We start from the raw sequence: 24,969 nt of genomic DNA on the forward strand, positions 1-24,969 counted from the left end.
CTACTCCTGCATCTATTTTCTATGTTTCTATGTTTCACTTCAGTTTCAATTTGCAATCCCTTTGACAAGGCTTAAAAAGGTTTCGCTTTAAACATATGTATTCAACCTGCGGCATGGGCCTACATGCCTCTATCCAAGCCCAGGCTACTCAGTCCTTTTTGCACTTGTATTTCTTGTTCACTGGTTTGTGGTGTTTGAATTCCTGAGGTTTGGGGAAGGCTGTTCTTAGTGCTATTGTCCCATTGGTAGGTAAATCTTAAATCAGAACACCAAGTTCTGTTAATACCACTTGATGCAGAGATGGGTTTAAACATTGTATGTGGTCCCGAGGATCCAGAATATACATCTATGCGGCCCAAGAAGACGCCTGCAGTACCCAGATTATTAAAAGAACTTGGGCCTGAATTTGGTGGACTTACCACCGGCTGCCACCGAAACTCGGCGGTCTCTCTGCTTTTTGGGCGCTCTCCCCTCCGAGCGAGTTTGGTGAGGCCCTCACACACCGGCAGGGAGAGAAGGCCGCTGGGGAGTGTCCGCTGACATGCAACGCCAACAAAAGTCCTCTCGCCCGCTCCCTCCAGAGATTGGTCTGGGCGGTCCTCCGCTTGGAGGCAGGTCTTACCTAAATGGTAAGTATGAAGACCTGCAAGAAAAGGTTAGCACACTTGTTTTCTTCATTACTTTTGCAGCAATTTTGTTGGATAGGGTCTTCTGAAGGGTAATAGTTTTTTTTTCATTTGTTGAAAAAAAAAATTTTCCCCATTCCCTCCCCTCCCTGGGCCCGACTCTATCCTCGGCGTTTACTTTACCGAGGATCGCTTTTGCTGCCCAAAATCCAACCTATCGCCCGCTGTTGCCCACAATCGGCGCGTAAGGCCCATTTTTTCCACCAGGCGTTTTTCTCTCTCATTATTCCACCAAACTTATGCCCAAAGTACCGACAGGATCTTAGCGGTCCTTTCGACGGTACATGGGCGGAACTTAGGTTTGACCAAACTCGAGCCCCTTATTTTTAAATGTAGTGCCTCGTCATGTCTCTGAGCAATGTCTACATAGCTTCATATTATGAACTGCATTGAAATGCAGTCACTGTTGTTATTTAGATAAATATGGCAGGCAATTTTGCACACAGCTACGTATTATATGCAGCAAATGAGATTCAAGTCCAGGTAATCAGCTTTAAGTGGTGTTACCTACCTGAGATATTGCTTTAAAGGCAGTGGTTTTGCCGATCTTCTCTCCACTCCTGCTGACCGTTTCTGCAGACTGCTTTGCTGATTTTGCTGCTTCTTCCACTCCTTCCCTTATCTTCTTGCCGATATCAGATTTACCAACTTCATCTAGACTCTGCGGTATAGAAAATAGCACATAAACATACTTACTCTAAACAAAAAGCCTCAAGAAGCACATGAAACAAATGTTCATCAAACTGCACTCTAACATCAGTCACACTGGAAATAAGCTGATAAATTCTCTTCCCAGTGCTGACTCTTTCTGATCTATAGTTCCACAGGTGCTGGTAGCCCTTTTGGTACCTCAGTCAAGTGCTCATTCTTCAGGTGTGTGTCTAGACAGTGCGTATCAGCAGTCTATTCGACCATGAATCGTATCACAGCCAAGCCTGTCCTGCCCTCACCCGACATCTACATACTTGCACTTTGTAGCAGGAATCACACTGGGTATTAGTAGTAGTAACCAATGTTCCCCATAAATTTTATTTGGGTGCACGGCCTCTTTAAGGAGCTGTGCGGCCCATTCACAGGTTCGCATGCGACACTTCAACATGGGTAATGCTGGTCCCAGGCTGCATATTAATGGCAGAGAGCTGTGCGACCACGCAGCTTATAGGGAATGTTGGTAGTAAACCTGACTAATTTTCCCCATTCTAACACAGGGGCGTTGAGGTCAATTGCACTACCCCTACTGCTAATCCAACTGGGATCAACCAACTCCGCATAGGGAGTGGTAAAAAAAAAAACTCACTTTTGCTCTATGTGCCTTTGCTTTCAACCCCCACCTCCCCCCCCCTCTCTCGCTCCATACTTAGTGATTTCAATTTTAATTTGCACTGTTTATTAAGTACCCTTTTTAATATTTATTTTTCTTTTTGCTTATTTAAAATAGGATTGGGACTCACATATCTTTAAAACCTCTCGCTAACTGGCTAAAAATCATGCACTGAGAACCAAACAGGAGACTGAGACTCCACTGGGGCAATTGAATCAAAAAAAATATAAAAGCCCAATTGATACTCATTCTGCCAAATCATCTGAGCGTGCAAAGACATAAATTACTGGTGTCACCAGGCTCTGAGTGTCACCACTGGTTCCACTGGAAGGGTTGAACACATCAGACTAACACAACTAAAGAGAACTCCATCAGCAAGGGTCGAGACCCTGCATGTAGTGCTCATGGGGTTGAGAGAAGAGTAATTGAGTGGAATTAAAGCTGCACCGTCACATGCAATGAAGCCGAGGGACTCCAGTACTGTGAATGGTTCATTTAAGCAGGAATTGAGAAAAATACCAACTTTCACAATAGTTCTCTAATGAGACATGTTCCCGGTAAGCCCATGAGCTGCACTCACCTCTTTTACTGATTCTGAAAACTCTTCCAACTTCTTCTTAAAGACTTCTGAGGTTTTGACTGTTTCAGATTCAATGGTTTTCTGAAAAATAAACAAACTATTTAATCTCAGTAAAATTACAAAGTTGTGTCTCTAACGTATGAGAAATTAAAAAACTTACATATTTTTTCCTTGCTCTCTGCAGTGCCTCTGATTCTTCTAACCTTTTTGCTTCATCTCGAAATTTCTTAATGCTATCCTTCATTTCTTTGTTTTTTGCTAGTTCCTGTTTGATATTGTCCAATAAGCCGGTGAGAAAGCCCTTCCTCCCTTCTGATGCATAACATCGAACCTATAAAAAAAGAAATTCTGAGGACAGATTGCATAAACTTGGCTTGTATTCCCTTGAGTTTAGAATTTTGAGTGAGGTGTTTAAATGATAAAGGGATCAGATAGAGTAAATACAAAGAAGCTGTTTCCTCTAGCAGAGGGAAGCCCAGAACAAGGGGGCATAATGTTAAAATTAGAGCTTGGCCTTTCATGAGTGAAATCCAGAAGCATCTTTTCACACAAAGGATTGTGGAAATGTGGAATTCTTTCCCCCAAAAGGCTGTGGATGCTAGATCAATTGGCATTTTCAAGACTGAGATCGACAGATTTTTTATTAGGTAAGCGTATCAAGGGGTATGGATCAAAAATGGGTAAATGGAGTTGAGATACAGATCAGCCATGATCAAATTAAATTGAACAGGATCAAGGGACTGATGGGCTGATTACTCCTTTTCCAATGTTCTTACTACAGTGGCAGAAAACCATCAGCAATAGTGGAGGTAAACCATCCAATTAGTGCAGGCAAGCCATCACTAAAGTGGCAGCAAATCATCACCACAGTACAGGCAAAGCATCACCATGTTGGAGGCGAACCATTACTATAGAATAGGCAAACCACAGCCAGTTTTTTCCCCCTATGTCCCAAGAGAGGTGGTCAGGAGCAGTGGAAAGTCCAGTGAGGACCAGCAGCAACTGGACACTCACAGGTCACATCTCCATATGGATGACAATAAACAAACAATTTTATTTTGTATGCTTTTCTTGCCGGCACTGTTTACGTTACCTGACACTGGTCTATAGAAGAACGGTTGCATATCCTGTATACATGAGTTCTGTTGAGTGCTGGAACTTGGGACCTTGTGGACAAAAGCTGAATACTTCTTGCTAGACATATCTGGGAAGAACAGATTGTAACAAACATAATAAACAGAATGAACTTGCATATAGAATCTTATCATGCCTCTCAGGAAACCCAAAAGCACCACGTACAATGAATTACTGAGTCTAGTCACTGCTGTTGTAAGCAAATGTGGAAGCCATTTTGGCACAGCAACATACCACGAATAGCAGTATCAATGGCCAATTAATAGAGGGGTTTTTGTTAGTTGAAGAAGAATGTACAGGACACAGAGAACTCCCCTCTTCTTTGAGTAGTGCCATAGATAATGTGAACCGGTAAATTAACACAAGACAAGGAACCTACCAAATATTAATAAATCCAAGTTTGCAGATGACACTAAACTGGGTGACGGTTTGAGCTGTGAGGAGGACGCTAAAAGGCTGCAGGGTGACTTGGACAGGTTAGGCGAGTGGACAAATGCATGGCAGATGCAGTATAATATGGATAACTGTGAGGTTATCCACTTTAGGGGCAAAAACACGAAGGCAGAATATTATCTGAATGGCGGCAGATTAGGAAAGCGGGAGGTGCAACGAGACCTGGGTGTCATGGTTCATTAGTCATTGAAAGTTGGCATGCAGGTACAGCAAGCGGTGAAGGCGGCAAATGGTATGTTGGCCTTCATAGCTAAGGGATTTGAGTATAGGAGCAGAGAGGTCTTACTGCAGTTATACAGGGCCTTGGTGAGGTCTCATCTGGAATATTGTGTTCAGTTTTGGGCTCCTAATCTGAGGAAGGACGTTCTTGCTATTGAAGGAGTGCAGCGAAGGTTCAACAGACTGATTCCCGGGATGGCAGGACTGACATATGTGGAGAGACTGGATCAACTGGGCCTTTATACACTGGAGTTTAGAAGGATGAGAGGGGATCTCATAGAAACTTATAAGATTCTGACGGGACTGGACAGGTTAGATGCGGGAAGAATGTTCCCGATGATGGAGAAGTCCAGAACCAGGGGACACAGGATAAGGGGTAGGCCATTTAGGACTGAGATGAGGAGAAACTTCTTCACTCAGAGAGTTGTTAACCTGTGGAATTCCCTACCGCAGAGTTGTTGATGCCAGTTCATTGGATATATTCAAGAGGGAGTTAGATATGGCCCTTACGGCTAAAGGGATCAAGGGGTATGGAGAGAAAGCAGGAAAGGGGTGCTGAGGGAATGATCAGCCATGATCTTATTGAATGGTGGTGCAGGCTCGAGGGGCCGAATGGCCTACATAGAAACATAGAAAATAGGTGGAGTAGGCCATTCGGCCCTTCGAGCCTGTACCGTCATTCAATGAGTTCATGGCTGAACATGCAACTTCAGTACCCCATTCCTGCTTTCTCACCATACCCCTTGATCCCCCTAGTAGTAAGGACTACATCTAACTACTTTTTGAATATATTTAGTGAATTGGCCTCAACAACTTTCTGTGGTAGAGAATTACACAGGTTCACCACTCTCTGGGTGAAGAGGTTTCTCCTCATCTCGGTCCGAAATGGCTTACCCCTTATCCTTAAGACTGTGACCCCTGGTTCTGGACTTCCCCAACATTGGGAACATTCTTCCTGCATCTAACCTGTCTAAACCCGTCAGAATTTTAAACGTTTACTCCTGCCCCTATTTTCTATGTTTCTATACTTACATTACCATAGTACCTCAAGATGTTAAAATGTCTCAAGTTTGCAATTGAATTACTTTTATCCAGGTGCAATGACCCTTTTTCTGTAAACAAATGCTGCAGCCATTTTGCACCAGAAATATGCCATATACAGTCAAAATATCATGTAGAGAATTATCACCAGAAAAGTTATTACATTTCTCAACTTTTTGGTAAAATTCCTGACAATTTAATTCAATTTCTTCAAATATCTGTACATTGTGGGTCCTTGTGCCTTTTTATTCAAGCTTCAGCCAATAAGCTAAAATAGTCTGGACTGTGGCATCAAAACCAATAGGATTGATCTTATTAGATACTATTCTCCACCCTATTGCCATGGAATGCTCCTTCCAGTAAATAAGCTCACCTAAAGAGGCAAGGATAAGGTCACAGGACAGTCACCTGAGATTACAATTCATGAGCCTGATGTGTTAAGTGGCCAGTTATTTCAAATTGAACAGATGTATTTAAATTCTCAGTGAAGAAAATCTTTGAAAGGAAAGGGCAAATCCAAACCAAATCTTATTTTTTGCCAGTTTTGTCTTCTCCTACAGTTAGTGACTCTTTGTTGGGGCACAGTTCAATGGGTGTTAGATCCTCGGGCAATCATGACCCTGGATAGTGAGTGTTGGCAGTGATTTGACTGCCAGGGGCATCACAGTTGAATCAATCTAGTCTTCACATATGCACTTTCCAGCCGGGATCACTGGATAGTGATCAGCAGCAGGAAGTCTGCCTGACTTTTTCCTCCCCTAGCCCAGGGGTGCTGAGGCCAATTCTAATGCCCCAACTAAGATCCAGCTGAGATCAACAAACTCGACACAGCCCAAATCACATTATAAGCCAAATCTTGGTAGTTCTGTCTCAGCATACCACTCCAGAAAGATTTATAAATATTTCCCCAAATAGAAATATTCCGCTATAATAACTTAAAATACGTGGACGAATCAGAGAAAATCAAACCCTGAGATTGGGATTTTGAAAATGTCAAGTTAGCCCCTCAATGGTTCAGGGTACTGAGCCATACAGACCAGTCTTCAATCCTGAATCATCTTAACTAAGCTATCTGATCTTAGCCAGGATGACCGAGAGGATTCTACAACTGATCTCTATGCACCTCGACTGGGGGGGTAGGTGGGGGAGGAGAGTGTGTGTGTGTGTTGGGGGGGGGGAGGCGAGAGAGGAGAGTGTGTGTGTGTTGGGGGGTAGGTGGGGTAGGAGAGTGTGTGTGTGTGTGTTGGGGGGGGGGGGGGGGAGGGGGAAGAGGAGAAAGAGACTGCCAGGATTCCCACACCAATAGCTAGCATTCTTGTTGGAACTTTGGATTAAGTGACGCTGTCCAAAATTAAAATATTATTTAATAACATTAGTTACTACCGCTAAAGCCCTAGCACTGAGCATATGTTTTACTAAACATGTTCACAGTTAAATCCTTATTAAAAACATGCAAAGGTAGAGAGAAAACTGAATGATGAAAATCTGGAATAAAAACAGAAAATGCTGCAAATACGCAGCCGTGTCGATCTGCAACGGCAAGACAGGTTAACATTTCCAGCAGGACCCTTCCAGAAACATTCACCTATCTTTTCTTTCAGGTACTGACTGAATTGTTTTGTATTTCCATCACTTTTGGATTTAATTTCGGATAAATCCTTATGCTCAGTTTCTGATTTCTTAATTTTGAAATCACATCCTTATACCCTACTAGCCTAACTTACTTCAAAGACTTTCCATTGTTTGGTCTCTCGCTATTTAAAAAATATTACCATGCATTGTCCAATCGTTGCTTTTGTTAAACAGAATGCTCTGTTAAAATTTATAAAAGCCAATCAAATTCTGGGATCATTTTGTTTCTGTCTTCTGAATCTGTCGAATTCATCAATGTCATTTTGGAAAGCAAAACTGAATGCAATATTCTAAATGCAGCTGACACTAATGGATTAGTGGACAACACATGTCTAGACTCCACAATCCTGACAGAAAACCTCAACATTTAATTGCTTTCTTTAGGACTATGTCACTGCTCTAACATTTTCAATAACTGATCTATACTCACAGCCTCACCAAGCTCATCAAGGTACTGAACACAAAGCTTATAGCATGATGAGATGCTGTATTTCTCAAATCCAAGACATTTTAAGCCATTCAGATTTCATCCTACTCTATGACGCCACCACATCAGTTCTCATTAAATGCATTGACCGTGACATACTATAGTTAACATTCCACATAATGCAATACATTTTAACAGCAGCGAGGCACTCCCACCGTGAGTCAACTTCATACTAATGGAGACAGAGCTCTTAGCCTAGGATGGACAATTAATGCTGGCCTTGCAGCGTGCCTACATCCCATGAACTAATTTTTTTTTTAAATACTGCTCTATAACCAACGGACTGGCTTTAGCATCTGGAGTCAAGGGAAAGGCATCAATTTTCTGCCCTGATTGATATCCAAAGTGCTTATATGAAAATTAAATGAAGACAAGATCAGGTTCAGCTGTAATGCTTCCTCTGCTCGAACCGAATTGAAATTCCGAACATACATTGTCTCGGCTTAAGAATGGTCAGTTGGGCCGGTAGTAACTATACTCCAACACCACTCACCAGCTTCAGTAGAAGAGCAGAGTAGTCTTGCCACTGGGCTTATTTAGCAACTAGCCAATTTCCTATGTTGTTGCTCGCTGTGAGTTGAATGATGACACTGTTTTACAACAGAGAGCGGCAAACCATGTTTTGCACAATGTATTGAACTGTGCTTGGGCATAGCTGCATTTAACCTGGCCTGTCCCTTTTAAGATAATTTCATTTAATTGCTGTGTATACATGACATGCTGCTGGTGAAGGATGTTTGCAGATTGGTGGGTGCTTGTAAATTGCTCCAAATCAGAAGAAACCAACAAGAAATTAACCACCTATCCATCTGTTTTTTTGACTTGAAATGGATGTCGACTGTAACAGTCAAAACTTCTACATATATAGATAGTTGCTCTCTCGTGGCATTACTCAGGAAGAAAATAATTGTCGTTCTCTTTCTTGAACACACGATCTAGAATTACACTCCTGTGCCTTAATCCATTGATTGTTGCTTTGTCAGACAGCTGCAAAAGTTCATGACTTTATTTCTTGCAGTAGCAAAGAGTGCGATCTTATCAGGCATAAAAATGACAGCTTAATTGTTATGGCCTTCAAACACAGGCTTCAAGCTCTGGTCCAACATGCTCTGAGCACAGAAAATAATGGCAGGAAAACAGAATTAAACCCTTTGAGCTCTAGAAACTAAGTAGAATGCTAGCCACAGGCCCAGAGGGGCAAGCCTGTTTGGAGATAAATAGGTATTACTAAGGAAAAATTAGTATATTTAAGGCTACTTTAGTGATTTCTTTCAAAATTATTTTTTAAATTCATAATTATTGTGCAACAATTTACTTATAGGACTGTATCCTTGGATACAAAATATATTCCGATAAGGTTAAAAGGGGCTGCATCAAAGCATAGAATTTATAGATAAATAGTGAAGTTAAAACTAAACTGAAACTTAAAACGGAGATATGACGAAACTCAGACTAATGATACTAAGGAAAATCACGAGGAACATAGAAAGTGTAGTAAAGGCAAAAAGGGAGATTAGAACGGCTTAACAGAAAATGAATAAAAGGCTAGCAGACAAAAGCATGTAGTTACAACTAGGAAATAGTTACAACTTTTATAAGCATCTAAAAAGTAAAACAATACTGGCAGAATGATTGGATGAAGGGGGAGCTAGTTGTGGAGTACAAATGGTGAAGATACTAAATAAATTGTTTGCATCATTTTTACAAATAATGGCAGAAGTGAGAAGTGATTCTGAAAAAAAATACCAGAACGCAAGGTAGTTAAATCATCAAGTCCTGATTGCATGCACCTTAGTCATAGAGAAGTTGGTAGAGGCTCTGCTTGCAGTTTTTCAATCCTCCTTAAATATGCAAATGCTGCTGGGGGACTGGAGCGTAACCAATGTAACACGTCTATTCATAATGGAGAGAATGATAAACCAGGTAACAATAGACTAGTTAGTCTAACATAAATTGTTAGTAAATGCTTAGAATCTATAATTCAAATTAAATGAATTTAAAATGCGTGGGTTAATCAAGGCTAACCATCACTGATTTGCTAAGTTGTATTTGACAAATGTAATAATGTTTTTTTTTAAAAAAAAGAGACCAATTAGTCAGATAAATGGAATGTAGTACGTGATGTAAATTGATTTTCAAAAGCTATTCAATGTTTCTAACAGGCTTGTTACAAAACTTCAGGCTATATAGAAGAAGAGGAAATGTGGCAGCATGAATACAAAGTTTGTTAATAAACATGAAACAAAGGATTAGGGTTATATGAAAGGAAATCAAAACTGCAAATCCAAAGGAGTTCAGTCATCATCTATAAAACAAAAAGGGAGGTTGCTGAAATTGCAACTGTATAACCACTCATTAGGTTACAATGACCTGTCTTTTCCCTTTTATAGATGCTGACTGACTTGCTTTGTATTTCCATCATTTGCAGCATTTAAGCATTAGGGTTTAATGGGTGTTGCTTGGACTGGAGAAGGATTGGAACTTATATAACCCAGGGCTTAATGCTGGATCCACTTTTCTTTTCAATATACAAAGATGATTTGAACTGAGGCATAAAGAGCATGATATTGAAATTTGCTAATGGCAAACAGTAAGACTGATTGTAAAAGACTTCAGAAGGATGTAGGTTAGTGGAATGGACTGCAAGGTGGAAGATGCATTCTAACAAGGGAGATGTTTGAGGAATATTTTGGAAGAAAAAAACAAGGAATGGGAACAAACACTCAAAGGAAAGATGCTAATGGGTGACGATGAACAAAGAAGACCTCAGAATTCAAAATAATTTCCTGAAAGGGCAAGTGCTGGTAGATATAGGCATACAAAAGGCTGATAGTATTTCGGGTTTTATTCTTGATATATATTAATAACCTAGACTTGGGTGTACAGAGCACAATTTCAAAATCTGCAGATGACACAAAATTGGAAGTGTCATGAACAGTGAGGAGGAGGATAGTGATAGACTTCGCGAGGACATAGACAGGCTGATGGAATAGGTGGACACGTGGCAGATGAAATTTAATGCAGAAAAGTGAAAAGTGATACATTTTGGTAGGAAGAACGAAGAGAGGCAATATAAACTAACGGGTACAATTTTAAAGAGGGTGCAGGAACAGAGACATGTGCACAAATCATTGAAGGTGACAGGACAGGTTGACAAAGCAGTTAAAAACACATACGTGATCCTGGGCTTTATAAGTAGAGGCATAGAAGTACAAAAGCAAGGACGTTATGATGAACTTTTATAAAACACTGGTTCAGCCTGAACTGGAGTATGGTGTCCAATTCTGGATGTGAAAGCCTTAGAGAGGGTGAATAAAAGATTTATAAGAATAGATTCAGGGATGAGGGACTTCAGTTACATGGATAGACTGGAGAAGCTGATGTTGTTCTCCTTAGAGCAGAGAAATTTGAGAGGAGATTTGATAGAGGTGTTCAAAATCATGAGAGGTCTAGCCAGAGTAGAGAGAAACTGTTCCCATTGGTGGAAAGGTCGAGAACCAGAGGACACACATTTAAGGCAATTGGCAGAAGAACCGAAGGCGACACGAGGGAAAACATTTTTACACAGTGAATGGTTATGATCTGGAATGCACTGCCTGAAAGGGTGGTGGAAGCAGATTCAATCGTGGCTTTCAAAAGGGAATTGGATAAGTACCTGAAGGGAAAAAATTTGCAGAGCTACAGGGAAAGGGTGTTGGAGTGGGACTAGCTGAAGTGCTCTTGCATAGAGCAGCATGGACTTGATGGGCCCAATGGCCTCCTTCTGTGCTGTAACCATTCTATGGGCCCAAGTTTCCACAAGAAAAAAAACGGGCGCCCCTCCGAGCTGGGCGCCTGTTTTTCGCGCCTAAAACGGCGCCTAAAAAAATCCTCGGTAGTCTCCACCGACTTACAGGTCCTGTGGCACTCGGCGCAGCCGGCACGAGCTGTGGGGGGGGGCGGAGCCAGGTCCCTGCGCTGAAAACAGTGCCGGGACCTCTGCACATGCGCGCTACAGTCGGCACGCAAGTGCAGTAGCTCCAGGCGCCGAACTGTGTGGGAGGGGCCCGAAGCACGCAGCCCCTAGCCCTGGCCCAATGGCCTCACTGGGGCTGCGTGAATAAGGCTCCTCCCACGGCCAGCTCCTGCTTCCCCCCCCCCCCCGACCAGACCCGACACTCGCACCCCCACCCCCCCACCGACCAGACCCGACCCAACACCCGCTCCCCCCCCGCCCCGACTGAGACCCGCCCCCCCCCCGACCAGACCCAACCCGACACCCGCTCCCCCCCCCGCCCCGACCGAGACCCGCCCCCCCCCCCTGCCGCCCCGAGACCCGCTCCCCCCGCCCTGACCCGACACCCGCTCTCCCCCCCCCCGCCCCGACAGAGACCCGCTCTCCCCCCCCGCCCCGACCCGAGGCCCGCTCCCCGACCCGAGGCTCGCTTCCCCCCCCCCCCCCGACCCGACACCCGCTCCCCCCCCCCGACCCGACACCTGCTCCCCCTCCCCTCCCCTCCCTCTCCCCCGACCCCCCTCCCCTCCCTCTCTCCCCCGACCCCCCTCCCCCCCGACCCCCCTCCCCTCCCTCTCTCCCCCGACCCCCCTCCCCTCCCTCTCTCCTCCGACCTCTCTCTCTCTCTCTCTCTCTCTCGCTCAGCGGCACGAACAGCTGCAGAATTCTCCCTGGCTGAAGCACTTTCACACAGGTAGGAAGATGGTTTATTTAATCTTTTCTTGGCTTATAAATGTTTATTCAGGTTGGATTTATTTGTATAATATTTGTAGAAGTATAAATAAGGATTTATTGTCAAATTTAATGAGTTCCCTTCCCCCCCACCTCGTTCTGGACGCCTAATTTGTAACCTGCGCCTGATTTTTTAATGTGTAGAACAGGTTTTTTTCAGTTCTACAAAAATCTTCACTGGCGCCATTCTACTTTAGTTTGGAGTACATTTTCACTGTGGAAACTTTCAAATCAGGCGTCAGTGGCCGGACACGCCCCCTTTTGAAGAAAAAATTCTGTTCTAAACTAGAACTGTTCTACCTGACGAGAACTGCAGAAAAAAAAATGTGGAGAATTGCGATTTCTAAAATAGTCCGTTCTCCACCAGTTGCTCCTAAAAATCAGGCGCGAATCATGTGGAAACTTGGGCCCTATGATTCTAAATAACTCATGAAGTACAAGAATAAAGAAGTAATGATAAATGTATATAAAACATCGGGGAGGCCACAGTAATAGTACCATGTGCAGTTTGGAGTGGCATCTTTTAAAGAAAAAGTAGATAAGTATTTCAAGCAGGGGAACATAAAGGGCTATGTGGAGAAAACAGGGCTGTGGAATGAGTTATAGATTGCTCTAGCAAAGACCCAACTGAATGGCCACCTTCGGTGTTGTAAACTGCAAGTTGGGTTTTATGACAATCAACAGTAACAACAACTTGCACCGTTAACATAGTAAAACGTCACAAGGCACTTCACAAGAGCGTAATCAGATAAAAATAGACACTGAGCCAAAGGTGGTGACAAAAGAGGTAGGTTTTAAGGAGTGTCTTAAAGGAGAGGTGGAAGCAAAGAGGTTTAGGGAGGGAATTCCAGAGCTTAGGGCCTGTATGGCTGAAGGCACAGCCACCAATGGTGGAGCAAAGGAAGTGGGGGATGCACAAAAGACCAGAGCTGGAGGAACGCAGGTTTATCGGAGGGTTGTAGGAACAGAGGTTACAGAGATAGGATGGGGTAAGGCCATGGAGGAACTTGAACTTGAGGATAAGAATTTTACAATCAAGGCACTGCTGGACGGAAGCCAAAATAAGTCAGCAAGCAGTGGAATGATGGGTGAATGGGATTACTGTGAGTTACGATATGAGCAGCAGAGTTTTGGATGAGCTTAACTTTTTGGAGGGTGGAAAATGGGAGGCCGGCCAGGAGAGCTTTGGAATATTCTAGTTTTGCAGTAACAAAAACATGGATTAAGGGTTTCAATAGTATAGCCTGAGGCAGGAAAGGAGACGGGCAATATTGCAGTGGAAGGAAGCGGTCTTTATGATGGAGAGGATATGGGTTGGAAGCTCAGGGTCAAATAGGCCATAGAGATTGAGGTCTGATTCAGCCCAAGACAGTGCCCAGGGATAGGAATGGAATCGGTGGTGAGGGAGCAGAGTTGGTGACAGGGGCCAAAACCAGCAGCTTCCATGTTTTGGTTAAAACCAGATTTACTGCTGAATTCAATTTCACAACTTTCTTGCTTATTGTTAACCACAAAATAACTTGTCAAAATATATTTTTAAAAACATCAAATTTATTACTCAATGGGTCTGTGCCCACTTGGAGCAACTTTACTGATTGCAATAGGGCTGTGAATTAGAACCAGCCTGGGTGCAGAACCAGATATACATTTGCCCCACTGTAATTAGTGGAGCTGCTCCAGAACAACAGGCCTCCTCTTGTCACTAGTGTCTCCAAAGCAGTCTGGAGGTAAAAAGCAATCACGTGTGGGCTTCCATTTGGGTAATAAGTATCTTTAAAAGTCAGTAAAAATCTTTACACATTTCTGTTCCAATAGAAAATGCAAGAGTATTTCCGATAGAAAGGATCCCTAGACGTCCCTTTCCATTTAAGTAGAACGAGCCAGAAACATTATAATCACATCATATGTATTCCTGCACATTTAATCCCTCAACTGATGACCCAGTGGGGAGCAGCTCTGCCCAATGTAGTACTGAGCTGGTTCAACCCCAGTTGACCGAGGTAACTGATACCAGTATGAGGGATAAGTGGCAGCAATACAACTATCCTCAGTGCATGGTTCCTACTGCTGATCGCTGCCCTGTGGTTCCCACTGGAAAATAGAATTATAGAATGGTTACAGCACAGAATAAGGCCATTCAGCCCATCGTGCCTGTGCGACTCTCAACTTGCCCCACTCCCCGGCCCTTTTCCCGTAGCCCTGCAATTTTATTTCTTAGATACTTATCCACTTCCCTTTTGAATGATATGATTGAGTCTGCATCCACCACCCTTTCAGACAGTGCATTCCAACCACTTGCTGCATAAAAAAGTTATTTCTTACATCGCCTTTGGTTCTTTTACCAATCAGCTTAAATCTGTGCCCTCTAGTTCTTGACCCTTTTGCTAGTTTCTCTCTACCTACTCTGTCCAGACCCCTTATGATTTTGAACACCTTGATTAAATCTCCTCTCAATCTTCTCTGCTCCAAGGAGAACAACTCCAGCTTCTCCAGTCTATCAACATAACTGAAGTCCCTCATTCCTGGAATCATTCTCGTAAATCTTTTCTGCACCTTCTCTAAGGCCTTCACATCCTTCCTAAATGGGGAACGACAGACCAGTTAGCCTGACATCAGTCATAGGGAAAATGCTAGAATCTATTATTAAGGGCATGGTAACCGGGTACTTAGAAAATAACAGGATTAGGATTTATCAACATGGATTTATGAAAGAGAAATCATGTTTGACAAATCTGATTTTTTGAGGTTGTAACTAGCAGAATTGATAAGGGGTAAACCAGTGCATGTGGTGTGCTTGGATTTTCAGAAGGCATTCGATAAGGTGCCACACAAGAGGTTATTAAACAAAATTAGGGCTCATGGGATTGGAGGCAATATACTAGCATGGATTGAGGATTGGTTAATGGACTGAAAACAGAGGGTAGGAATAAAGGGGTCATTTTCGGGTTGGCAGGCTGTAACTAGTGGGGTACCGTGAGGATCGGTGCTTGGGCCCCAGCTATTCACAATCTATATCAATGATTTGGATGAGGGGACCAAATGTAATATATCCAAGTTTGCTGATAATACAAAGCTAGGTGGGAATGTAAGTTGTGAGGAGGATGCAAAGAGGCTTTAAGGGGATATAGACAGGTTAAGTGAGTGGGCAAGAACATGGCAAATGGAATATAATGTGGAGAAATGTGAAGTTATCCACTTTGGCAGGAAAAATAGAAAAGCAGATTACTTTTTAAATGGTGAGAGATTGGGAAATGTCGGTGTACACGAATCACTGAAAGTTAACATACAGGTACAGCAAGCAATTAAGAAAGCAAATGGTGTGTTGGCCATTATTACAAGAGGATTGGAGGATAAGAGTAAAGACATGTTATTGCAATTATATAGGGCCCTGGTGAGACCGCACCTGGAGTATTGTGTACAGCTTTGGTCTCCTTACCCAAGGAAGGATATATTTGCCATAGAAGGATTGCAACAAAGGTTCACCGGACTGATTCCTGGATGGGGGATTGTCCTACGAGGAGAGATTGAGTAGACGAAGCCTATATTCTCTAGAGTTAAGAATGAGAGGTGATCTCATTGAAACATACAAAATTCTTACAGGGCTTGACAGGGTAGATGTTTCCTCTGCCTGGAGAGTCTAGAACCAGGGGTCACAGTCTCGGAATAAGTGGTCAGCCATTTAGGACTGAGAGGAGGAGAAACTTCTTCACTCACAGGGTGGTGCATCTTTGGAATTCTCTACCCCAGAGGGCTGTGGAGGCTCAGTCTTTGACAAAGATCGATAGATTTTTGAATATTATGGGAATCAAGGGATATGGGGACAGTGCAGGAAAGTGGAGTTGAGGTAGATCAGCCATGATCTTATTGAATGGCAGAGCAAGCTCGGGGGGCCAAATGGCCTACCCCTGCTCCTAATTCTTATGTTCTAAAGTGTGGTGCCCAGAATTGGACACAGTACTCCAGTTGAGGCCGAATCATTGTTTTTTTACAGATTCATCATAATTTCCACACTTTTCTCCTCTGTACCTCTAATTTATGAAGCCCAGGATCCCATAAGCCTTTTTGACTGCTTTCTCAACCTGCCCTACCACCTTCACTGATTGGTGCACCCATACCCCCAGGTCTCTCTGTAAAATATACATGCATGAGGACAGGACTGCTAACACTCACCACCAAGACTCACACTAGCCACTTGGGTGAAATTTAGGCAGTTTTGATTCCACACTTTCAGAAAGTAAATAGTAAAAGAAAAATAATCACTGCTTAAAGTACTGTAAAGATGAAATACAAGGTAAACGTACTTAATTAAATGGAACAAAGATGAACATAAAATCACAGATGCCATCTGGGATCTCATTCTGCTCTTGACGTGTGACCACCCCCGCCCCGCAGTTCGTGAATGCTGTCAAGATGTTCGATTGTGAAGGGCATTACGACTGAGCTAGATCATGTCTTTACCCATAGGCCAGGGACCCTAGCTGACTGTCCCCTCCCTAACCATGGGACGCTAAGACTCAACCCTAGCGGAGACCTGCTCACTCAGTAAATGGCCTGGGCCCATCTTCCTCAGGTGTGAGGCGCACCGTTCCCTCGCTGAGCCCTTCATTCAGCTCCTGCCCTCACGGTGTCTTCTTAATCCCCATCCCTCAGTGTTGATTTGCCCCACACGTCGCTCCCCACCTCGGGAGACTCTCTTCACCAGCCTCCCTCACCAAGAAAGCCGCCGGCTCGCTCCGCCCACCGACCACGCTCCTTAAAGGGGAAGCGCCATGCCGGGCACTGCTTGCTTTTTTGACACCGTGTCCGTTCGTGCCCTGCGCCAGCCTCCGCGCGAACGTGTGTCTCTGGACCCATTCCCGGGAGGGGAGAGCCCAGCCGGACCCACCCTCCTCTCACCTGGTAGCCACGGCACCCGGCCGCCGCCATCTTACCGCTGGATGACCTTCCACAGCGGAAGTGACACTGCACGCGGGCGCGGTGACGTCAGGCAGAGCGCGACATGCCTGTTGCATCAGCTGCAGGGCCAGACTCTGAACATCGTGTCCCGGCCCATGCCGGGGAGAAAATGCAAATGCTGGGTAGCTGTGGAACATGTGCTACCCACCATTTTATAGCCACTAACAACTTGCATTTATATAGCGCCTTCAACGTAGAAAATTATCCCACCACCCTGAGGGAAATTGAAACTTGTAGCACAAGAGGCGGCCATTCGGCCCGTCGTGACTGTGCTGGTTCTTTGAAAAGCCAGACGTGCTTAGAACTCTTCCACCTCCCGCTTTTTGTCTGTAACTCTGAGTTAGTCATCTTGAAGTACCCATCCAACTACCTTTTAAAATTATGGAATTACCTACCCCCTTTCCAGATCCTGAGTGAAAAAAAATTCCCATCTCACCCCTAGGTCTTTTGCCAATGATTTTAAATCCGGCCTTAGATTATTAACGCACTCACCAGCAGAAACAGCCTGCATCTACTCCACCAAAATCTTATCTTGAAAACCTGCATTAGGTCACTTCTTATCCTCTGTCCTAAGGCTAACAGTCCTAAATTTTCCAATAAATAATGTCCCTCATCCCTGGTAACATCCAGTATCCTAGGCCCAACCATACTTCAGCAATGACCTTCAAAGGTCAGCAACGGGGATGTTTGCAGTGTTCAATTCCATTCGCTACACCTCGGATAATTAAGTAGCCTGTGCCCTCATACAAGACCTGGACATAATTCAGGCTTGGGCTAATAAGTGGCAAGTAACATTCATGCCAGCCAATGACCATCTCGAATAAGAGTCTAACCATCTCCCCTTGACATTCAACAGCATTACCTTCACCAAATTCCCCATCAACAGCCTGGGGGTCACCATTGACCAGTAACTTAACTGGGCCAGCCACACACACTATGGCTACAAGAGCAAGTCAGAGGCCAAGTATTCTGTACCAAGTGACTCACCTGATTCGCCAAAGCCTTTCCACCATTTACAAGGCACAAGTTAGGATTGTGATGGAATATTCACCACTACCTGGATGAGTGCAGCTCCAACACATCAAAGCTCAACACCATCCAAAACATCCTAGGGTCTTAAGAGAAATGGCTGCAGCGATGGTGGATGCATTGGTTGACTTGGGATAGGTTGACCCTATGCACATTGGAGTTCAGAAGAATGAGGTGTGATCTTATTGAAACTTAAGATAATGAGGGGGCTTAACAAGGTGGCTGTAGAGAGGATATTTCCACATAGGGAAAACTAAAACTAGGGTACATAGAAACATAGAAAATAGGTGCAGGAGTAGGCCATTCGGCCCTTCTAGCCTGCACCGCCATTCAATGAGTTCATGGCTGAACATGCAACTTCAGTACCCCATTCCTGCTTTCTCACCATACCCCTTGATTCCCCTAGTAGTAAGGACTTCATCTAACTCCTTTTTGAATATATTTAGTGAATTGGCCTCAACAACTTTCTGTGGTAAAGAATTCCACAGGTTCACCACTCTCTGGGTGAAGAAATTCCTCCTCATCTCGGTCCTAAATGGCTTCCCCCTTATCCTTAGACTGTGTCCCCTGGTTCTGGACTTCCCCAACATTGGGAACATTCTTCCTGCATCTAACCCCATCAGAATTTTAAATGTTTCTATGAGGTCCCCTCTCATTCTTCTGAACTCCAGTGAATACAAGCCCAGTTGATCCAGTCTTTCTTGATAGGTCAGTCCCGCCATCCCGGGAATCAGTCTGGTGAACCTTCGCTGCACTCCCTCAATAGCAAGAATGTCCTTCCTCAGGTTAGGAGACCAAAACTGTACACAATACTCCAGGTGTGGCCTCACCAAGGCCCTGTACAATTGTAGCAACACCTCCCTGCCCTTGTACTCAAATCCCCTCGCTATGAAGGCCAACATGCCATTTGCTTTCTTAACCGCCTGCTGTACCTGCATGCCAACCTTCAATAACTGATGTACCATGACACCCAGGTCTCTTTGCACCTCCCCTTTTCCTAATCTGTCACTATTCAGATAATAGTCTGTCTCTCTGTTTTTACCACCAAAGTGGATAACCTCACATTTATCCACATTATACTTCATCTGCCATGCATTTGCCCTATCCAAGTCCCTCTGCAGCCTCATAGAATCCTCCTTGCAGCTCACACTGCCACCCAACTTAGTGTCATCCGCAAATTTGGAGATACTACATTTAATCCCCTCGTCTAAATCATTAATGTACAGTGTAAACAGCTGGGGCCCCAGCACAGAACCTTGCGGTACCCCACTAGTCACTGCCTGCATTCTGAAAAGTCCCCATTTACTCCTACTCTTTGCTTCCTGTCTGACAACCAGTTCTCAATCCATGTCAGCACATTACCCCCCAATCCCATGTGCTTTAACTTTGCACATTAATCTCTTGTGTGGGACCTTGTCGAAAGCCTTCTGAAAGTCCAAATATACCACATCAACTGGTTCTCCCTTGTCCACTCTACTGGAAACATCCTCAAAAAATTCCAGATTTGTCAAGCATGATTTCCCTTTCACAAATCCATGCTGACTTGGACCTATCATATTACCTCTTTCCAAATGCACTGCTATGACATCCTTAATAATTGATTCCATCATTTTACCCACTACCGATGTCAGGCTGACCGGTCTGTAATTCCGTTTTCTCTCTCCCTCCTTTTTTAAAAAGTGGGGTTACATTGGCTACCCTCCACTCCATAGGAACTGATCCAGAGTCAATGGAATGTTGGAAAATGACTGTCAATGCATCCACTATTTCCAAGGCCACCTCCTTAAGTACTCTGGGATGCAGTCCATCAGGCCCTGGGGATTTATCGGCCTTCAATCCCATCAATTTCCCCAACACAATTTCCCGACTAATAAGGATTTCCCTCAGTTCCTCCTCCTTACTAGACCCTCCGACCCATAGTCTTAGAATAAGGGGCCACCCATTTAAAACATGAGGAATTTCCTCAGGGTTGTAAATCTATGGAATTCTCTGCCCCAGAGAGCTGTGAAGGCTGGATCATTGAACATATTTAAGGCAGAGATAGAGATTTTTGAGCGATAAGGGAGTAAAGGGTTATGGGGAGTGGGCAGGGAAGTGGAGCAGAGTCCATGATCTTATTGAATGGCGGAGCAGACTCGAAGGGCCAAATGGCCTGCCCTTATTTCTTATGTTCTTAAAGCAGCCTGCTTGATTGGCACTCTATCCACCATCAGTGCACCTTGGCTGCAGTGTGCACCATCTATAAAATGCACTGCAGAAATTTGCCAAGGCTTCAACAGCACCTCCCAAAACAGTAATTTCTACCACCTAGCAACAGGTGCATGGAAACACCACTTATAAAAGGTCTCCAAGTCACACACCATGGAAATATATTGCCATTCCTTCAGTCACTGGGACAAAATCCTGGAACTCTCTACCTAACAGCACGGTGAGAGTACCTTCACCACTTGGACTGAACCAGTTCAAGAAAATGGCTCACCACCTTCAAAGGGAAATTAGGGATTGGCAATAAACACTGGTCTTGCCAATGACACCCACATCCCATGAATGAAAAAGACCTCTGTATCCTATTAACTTTACATCTTTCCTGAAGATTGTCCACAATACTCCAACTAAGGCTTAACTAGAGATTTTAAAAGTTCTAGCATGATCTTTGCTTTTATATTCTATGCCTCTATTTATAAACCCAAGTAACCCAGATGCTTTTTAAACCACCATATCAACTTGCCCTGTCACCTTAAACAATTTGTGTATATGGACACTAAGGTGTCTCTGCTCATCTACACTTTTCAAAGTTGCAACATTCATATACTGAAAACTGATGCATCCAAAGCAGGAAAAATTAGATGGGGTAAGACATGAAAGGGTTTACATAAGAACATAAGAATTAGAAACAGGAGCAGGCCATCTAGCCCCTCGAGCCTGTTCCACCATTCAACAAGATCATGGCTGATCTGGCCGTGGACTCAGCTCCACTTACCCGCCCGCTCCCCATAACCCTTAATTCCCTCTCCCCCCCAATCTTGGAAGGAAATCTCAGTAGAATCTAGAAGGCACAAATGCCAATACTAGAGCAGAGGAGGTGATTGAGGGTTAGAGACAGAGAGGTAGACCATGGAGGAATTTATCCTGAGGTATTGGGGGGAGAAAGAGGAGAGAGAAGACAATAATTCAATTAGCAAGGACAGGTGTGATTGGTTGAGCATAACTTGGTAAGAGATAAAATACAGGCAGCAGACCTTTGGATGTACACACGTTTATGGAGAATGGGAGTTTGGCCCAAGAACATTATATAGCTATGCCTGGAGACAAGAACAAAATAGGAGGCGGCCATTCAATAAGATCATGGTTGATCAGATCTTGGCCTCAGCTCCACTTCCCTGCCCGCTCCCCATAACCCTTCACTCGTTTATCATTTAAAAATCTGTACTTTCACCTTAAACATATTCATTGACCCAGCCTCCACAGCTCTCTGGGGCAGAGAATTCCACACATTTACAATCCTTCGAGAAGAAATTCCTCACCTCAGTTCTAAATGGGTGACCCCCTTATTCTGAAACTATGCCCCCTAGTTCTAGATTCCCCCACAAGGGAAAAGATTCCCTCAGAATCTTATGTTTCAATAAGATCACCTCTCATTCTTCTAAACTCCAATGAGTATAGGCCCAACCTTTCTTCATACATCAACCCCTTCATCTCAGGAATCAATCTAGTGAATCTTCTCAAACACATACATGAGCTTTCAGCTGCGGAGAGGCTGAGATAGTGACTAGAGACAGGTGATGTTATGGAGTTAGAAATAGATGGCCTTTGATACAAGGCGTTAGGATATCGTAAGTTGAATTCGGTCAAACAGGATACCAAGACTGTAAATAGCCTGGTTCAGCCCAAGACAGACAGTGTCCAGGAAGGGGGATGGAGTTTACGAAGTTACAGCTTACACAACACTATGTTGAACAAGCAGTCTGACAAGACAGAGGCAATGGAGGGGGAAGAGGTCGAGCTGGAAGTCACCAATTTGGAAGCTGACCCTCATAGCTTCAAATTACATCAAGTGGCAGCAGGTAGGTGAGCAAGAGGGAGCCATGGATGGATTCTTGAGACACACCAGCAGACAGGTGGAGTGATGGGAAGTTATTGCTAGAGATGGTCTGGCTATGGTCGAAATGGATGGTCTCCATCTCAGACAAAGGCATCCATACGAACAGATGAAAACAACATAGGAAAAAACTTACTGGTCCAGTTCATCCTGCAGTTGTTAGCAAACCCCATCAAGCCTCTAGTGCTTTTCTATTGGTAATGTTCCTACAACTTAGCCAATTGACGTTGGATCCCATGACCTTATATTTCAAAGATCATCAAATTGAGAATGACAGCTCTTTTAAACTCAAGGTGTCTGAGCAGATTGAGTTAGCCAATTAAATAGCCAATTTCCTCACACGAACAGTAAAAAAAAACCAGCAACTGTAAATCAATCTGCCATCATTGTAATGAATCATCACTGTTGTAAGTAATGCACCAGGTAAAACTTTTTTGGTTTTAGAAAATTAGTGCATCAGGATTTGTTGCAAGCAGCATTAGTGAGCCAAACACAATCCAATTGACAATGCACAAACTACACACCTCTAAACAAAGTTTTTAAAATTCCAAGATTTTTTTGTAGATCATGAGCAAATTGTGACAATACCCAGATAGTTTCCCAGGTAGTCAAAAACATCAAAATTAAATGAGGCCACTGTCCATTGATACCATGGTGCTTCCAAAGTGTACATTGGGCTTATTGGCATGGCTGTGGTTATGTGTTGAATTGGTATAGTGTAGTAAACAATGAAGTCAAAGCTTCTATTTTAATATCTCAAAAAAAGCATTTAGCATCGTTATATTGGCAATGCCATACCATATTAATTGCAGCGCAACAGCTATATTGTGAATGCATACCCTTTCTTGTATCCAAGCTGGGCTATTTTTGAACATTGAGCCATTTGGAGAATAAGTATAATCATAAACACCTACAGGTGAAAAGGAAAATGTAGCAAAACAATCCTTCTCTTATACCAGTAAGAAAACCAGGCTATTCCACAGTTATCAATATTAAAAGCAGCCAAATATTACAATGTGCAAACATCACCATTACAGTATAGATATAATTCAACATAATGAGATCCATAAATCCTATAATCCATTTATGCCAAAAGCTGCAGATTTTATGGATACCAGTGAAATTATGATGTTTGTGCAAATTCAACTACAGAACTGTTCTGCTCCCTTACCATGCATAGCATTTAGTGTCTGCAAAGTTTAAATGTGATGTAGTTCAAAATATATCCTCACACTAGCCACTGTAATATGATTGGCAGGAACTCCTGCATTTAACTTGTATTAAAATACAATCACAAAACTCAATAAATACATTTCCCCAAATCACATTTATTATTCAATCGCTAATACAGAAGCAAATGTGTATTTTTCACACTAAATAAAAAACAAAATGCAATGTGCACATTGTTAAACTGTCCATTCAAATTTTTTTAACGAATGGAACAAAAAACACTCTAAAAAGGGAGTTTTACTGTTTGGTTGTTTTAAAAATTCTACTAAAAATGGATTTTAAACATTTCTATCAAGTCGGACATCAATTTCTCTGCCATAAAGTCGGATTCCGTTCATCATCCTGCAAGCACGCTCCGCAGAATCTGGACTCTCAAAACGAACCACACCACAGCCCTTAGACTTGCCATTTTCCATCTTAATGTCTGCATAATGTACATATCCTATATTTAAAAAGAAAACATTAAACAGCAATCATTAAAATGCCAGGAACGAGATTGTATTTACTTAATTGTGCTTCCCGGTGTGTTCAATATGGGTTAATTTATAGGAAACTTAGTGCAAACAGATTTTCACATAAACCAAGTAAAAAAGACAGCACCCTACTAAGCGTCTCATATGTCTCAAGATTCTCATGCAAATGAATGACTTTAAAGTGTAGCAAATCTCATTAAGTAGGAAAATACACCAGCCATTATGGAACACAACCAGATCCCCAAAACAGCAGTTAAATGAATGATCTATTTTTAAATGGTACTGTATTGGTTGACCGAGGGATGAGTCGACACGCAAGAGAACTCCTTGCTCATTTCATGACGGCCATGGAACCATTAACATTCACCAGAACCTGCAAACAGGGCCTCAGTTTAACACAAAGTGTAACTCCACCAATTCAGCACTCAGTATTGCAATGGAGTTTCAGCCTAGATTACGTTCTGAAATCCTGGAATAGTGCTTGAGCTCTCAACCTTCTGACTCCGAGGTAAAAGGCCAACCAACTGAGCCAAGCTGACAACATAACTGGATTAGGCACTTCCTTACCAAAAACAGATCGGAATCTGAAAAAACTATTAAAACAAACCCTGGAAGGTATCCAATTCCTGTAACAAATCAGTTGATTAACGCAAGTACTTTCCAAGTCCCTTTATCCAACTGTGTGAACACCTCACCAGTTCAAAATTTATCACTGAAAAATTATTCAAAGTTGATAGATCAAAAGGGCCGATACTCATTATGGCTTTCTTCTAATAAGCAGTTACATTTTCAGTTAGAAATCTGTGAACTTACCAAATTCACTGAATTTATCTTTCAGCATTTGCCAGGTGATGTCATAGGGGAGCTGAAGAAAACAAAGTAAATGAATCAAAAACAAAAATC

The 24,969-nt window shown here is 43.2% G+C and overlaps 2 protein-coding genes across 4 annotated transcripts in view; both read right to left on the reverse strand.

Moving 5' to 3' along the window:
* Window positions 1-17,233, reverse strand: part of timm44 (translocase of inner mitochondrial membrane 44 homolog (yeast)) — a 68,531-nt gene extending 51,298 nt beyond the window's left edge. The window contains exons 1-6 of one of the 3 annotated variants that reach the window (XM_070859860.1): window positions 17,176-17,227; window positions 9,344-9,446; window positions 3,681-3,791; window positions 2,748-2,918; window positions 2,588-2,668; window positions 1,198-1,347 (exon numbers count right to left, since the gene is read on the reverse strand). In XM_070859860.1, coding sequence (XP_070715961.1) covers window positions 1,198-1,347; window positions 2,588-2,668; window positions 2,748-2,918; window positions 3,681-3,791; window positions 9,344-9,352 — 522 coding nt within the window. In that variant the 5' untranslated portion in view covers window positions 9,353-9,446; window positions 17,176-17,227. Of the gene's footprint in view, window positions 1-1,197; window positions 1,348-2,587; window positions 2,669-2,747; window positions 2,919-3,680; window positions 3,792-9,343; window positions 9,447-16,580; window positions 16,802-17,175 lie in introns of those variants that run through there. The other 2 variants (XM_070859861.1, XM_070859859.1) reach the window with 2 other exon arrangements.
* A 6,438-nt stretch (window positions 17,234-23,671) lies between these two features.
* LOC139228646 (myelin expression factor 2-like) overlaps window positions 23,672-24,969 on the reverse strand; it is a 45,061-nt gene continuing 43,763 nt past the window's right edge. The window contains exons 17-18 of the mRNA XM_070859862.1: window positions 24,880-24,931; window positions 23,672-24,035 (exon numbers count right to left, since the gene is read on the reverse strand). Of these exons, the coding sequence (XP_070715963.1) occupies window positions 23,872-24,035; window positions 24,880-24,931 (216 nt within the window). The 3' untranslated portion in view covers window positions 23,672-23,871. The remainder of the gene's footprint in view (window positions 24,036-24,879; window positions 24,932-24,969) is intronic.

The sequence above is a fragment of the Pristiophorus japonicus genome, chromosome 18, assembly GCF_044704955.1.
Source record: "Pristiophorus japonicus isolate sPriJap1 chromosome 18, sPriJap1.hap1, whole genome shotgun sequence".
Taxonomy (NCBI): domain Eukaryota; kingdom Metazoa; phylum Chordata; class Chondrichthyes; family Pristiophoridae; genus Pristiophorus; species Pristiophorus japonicus.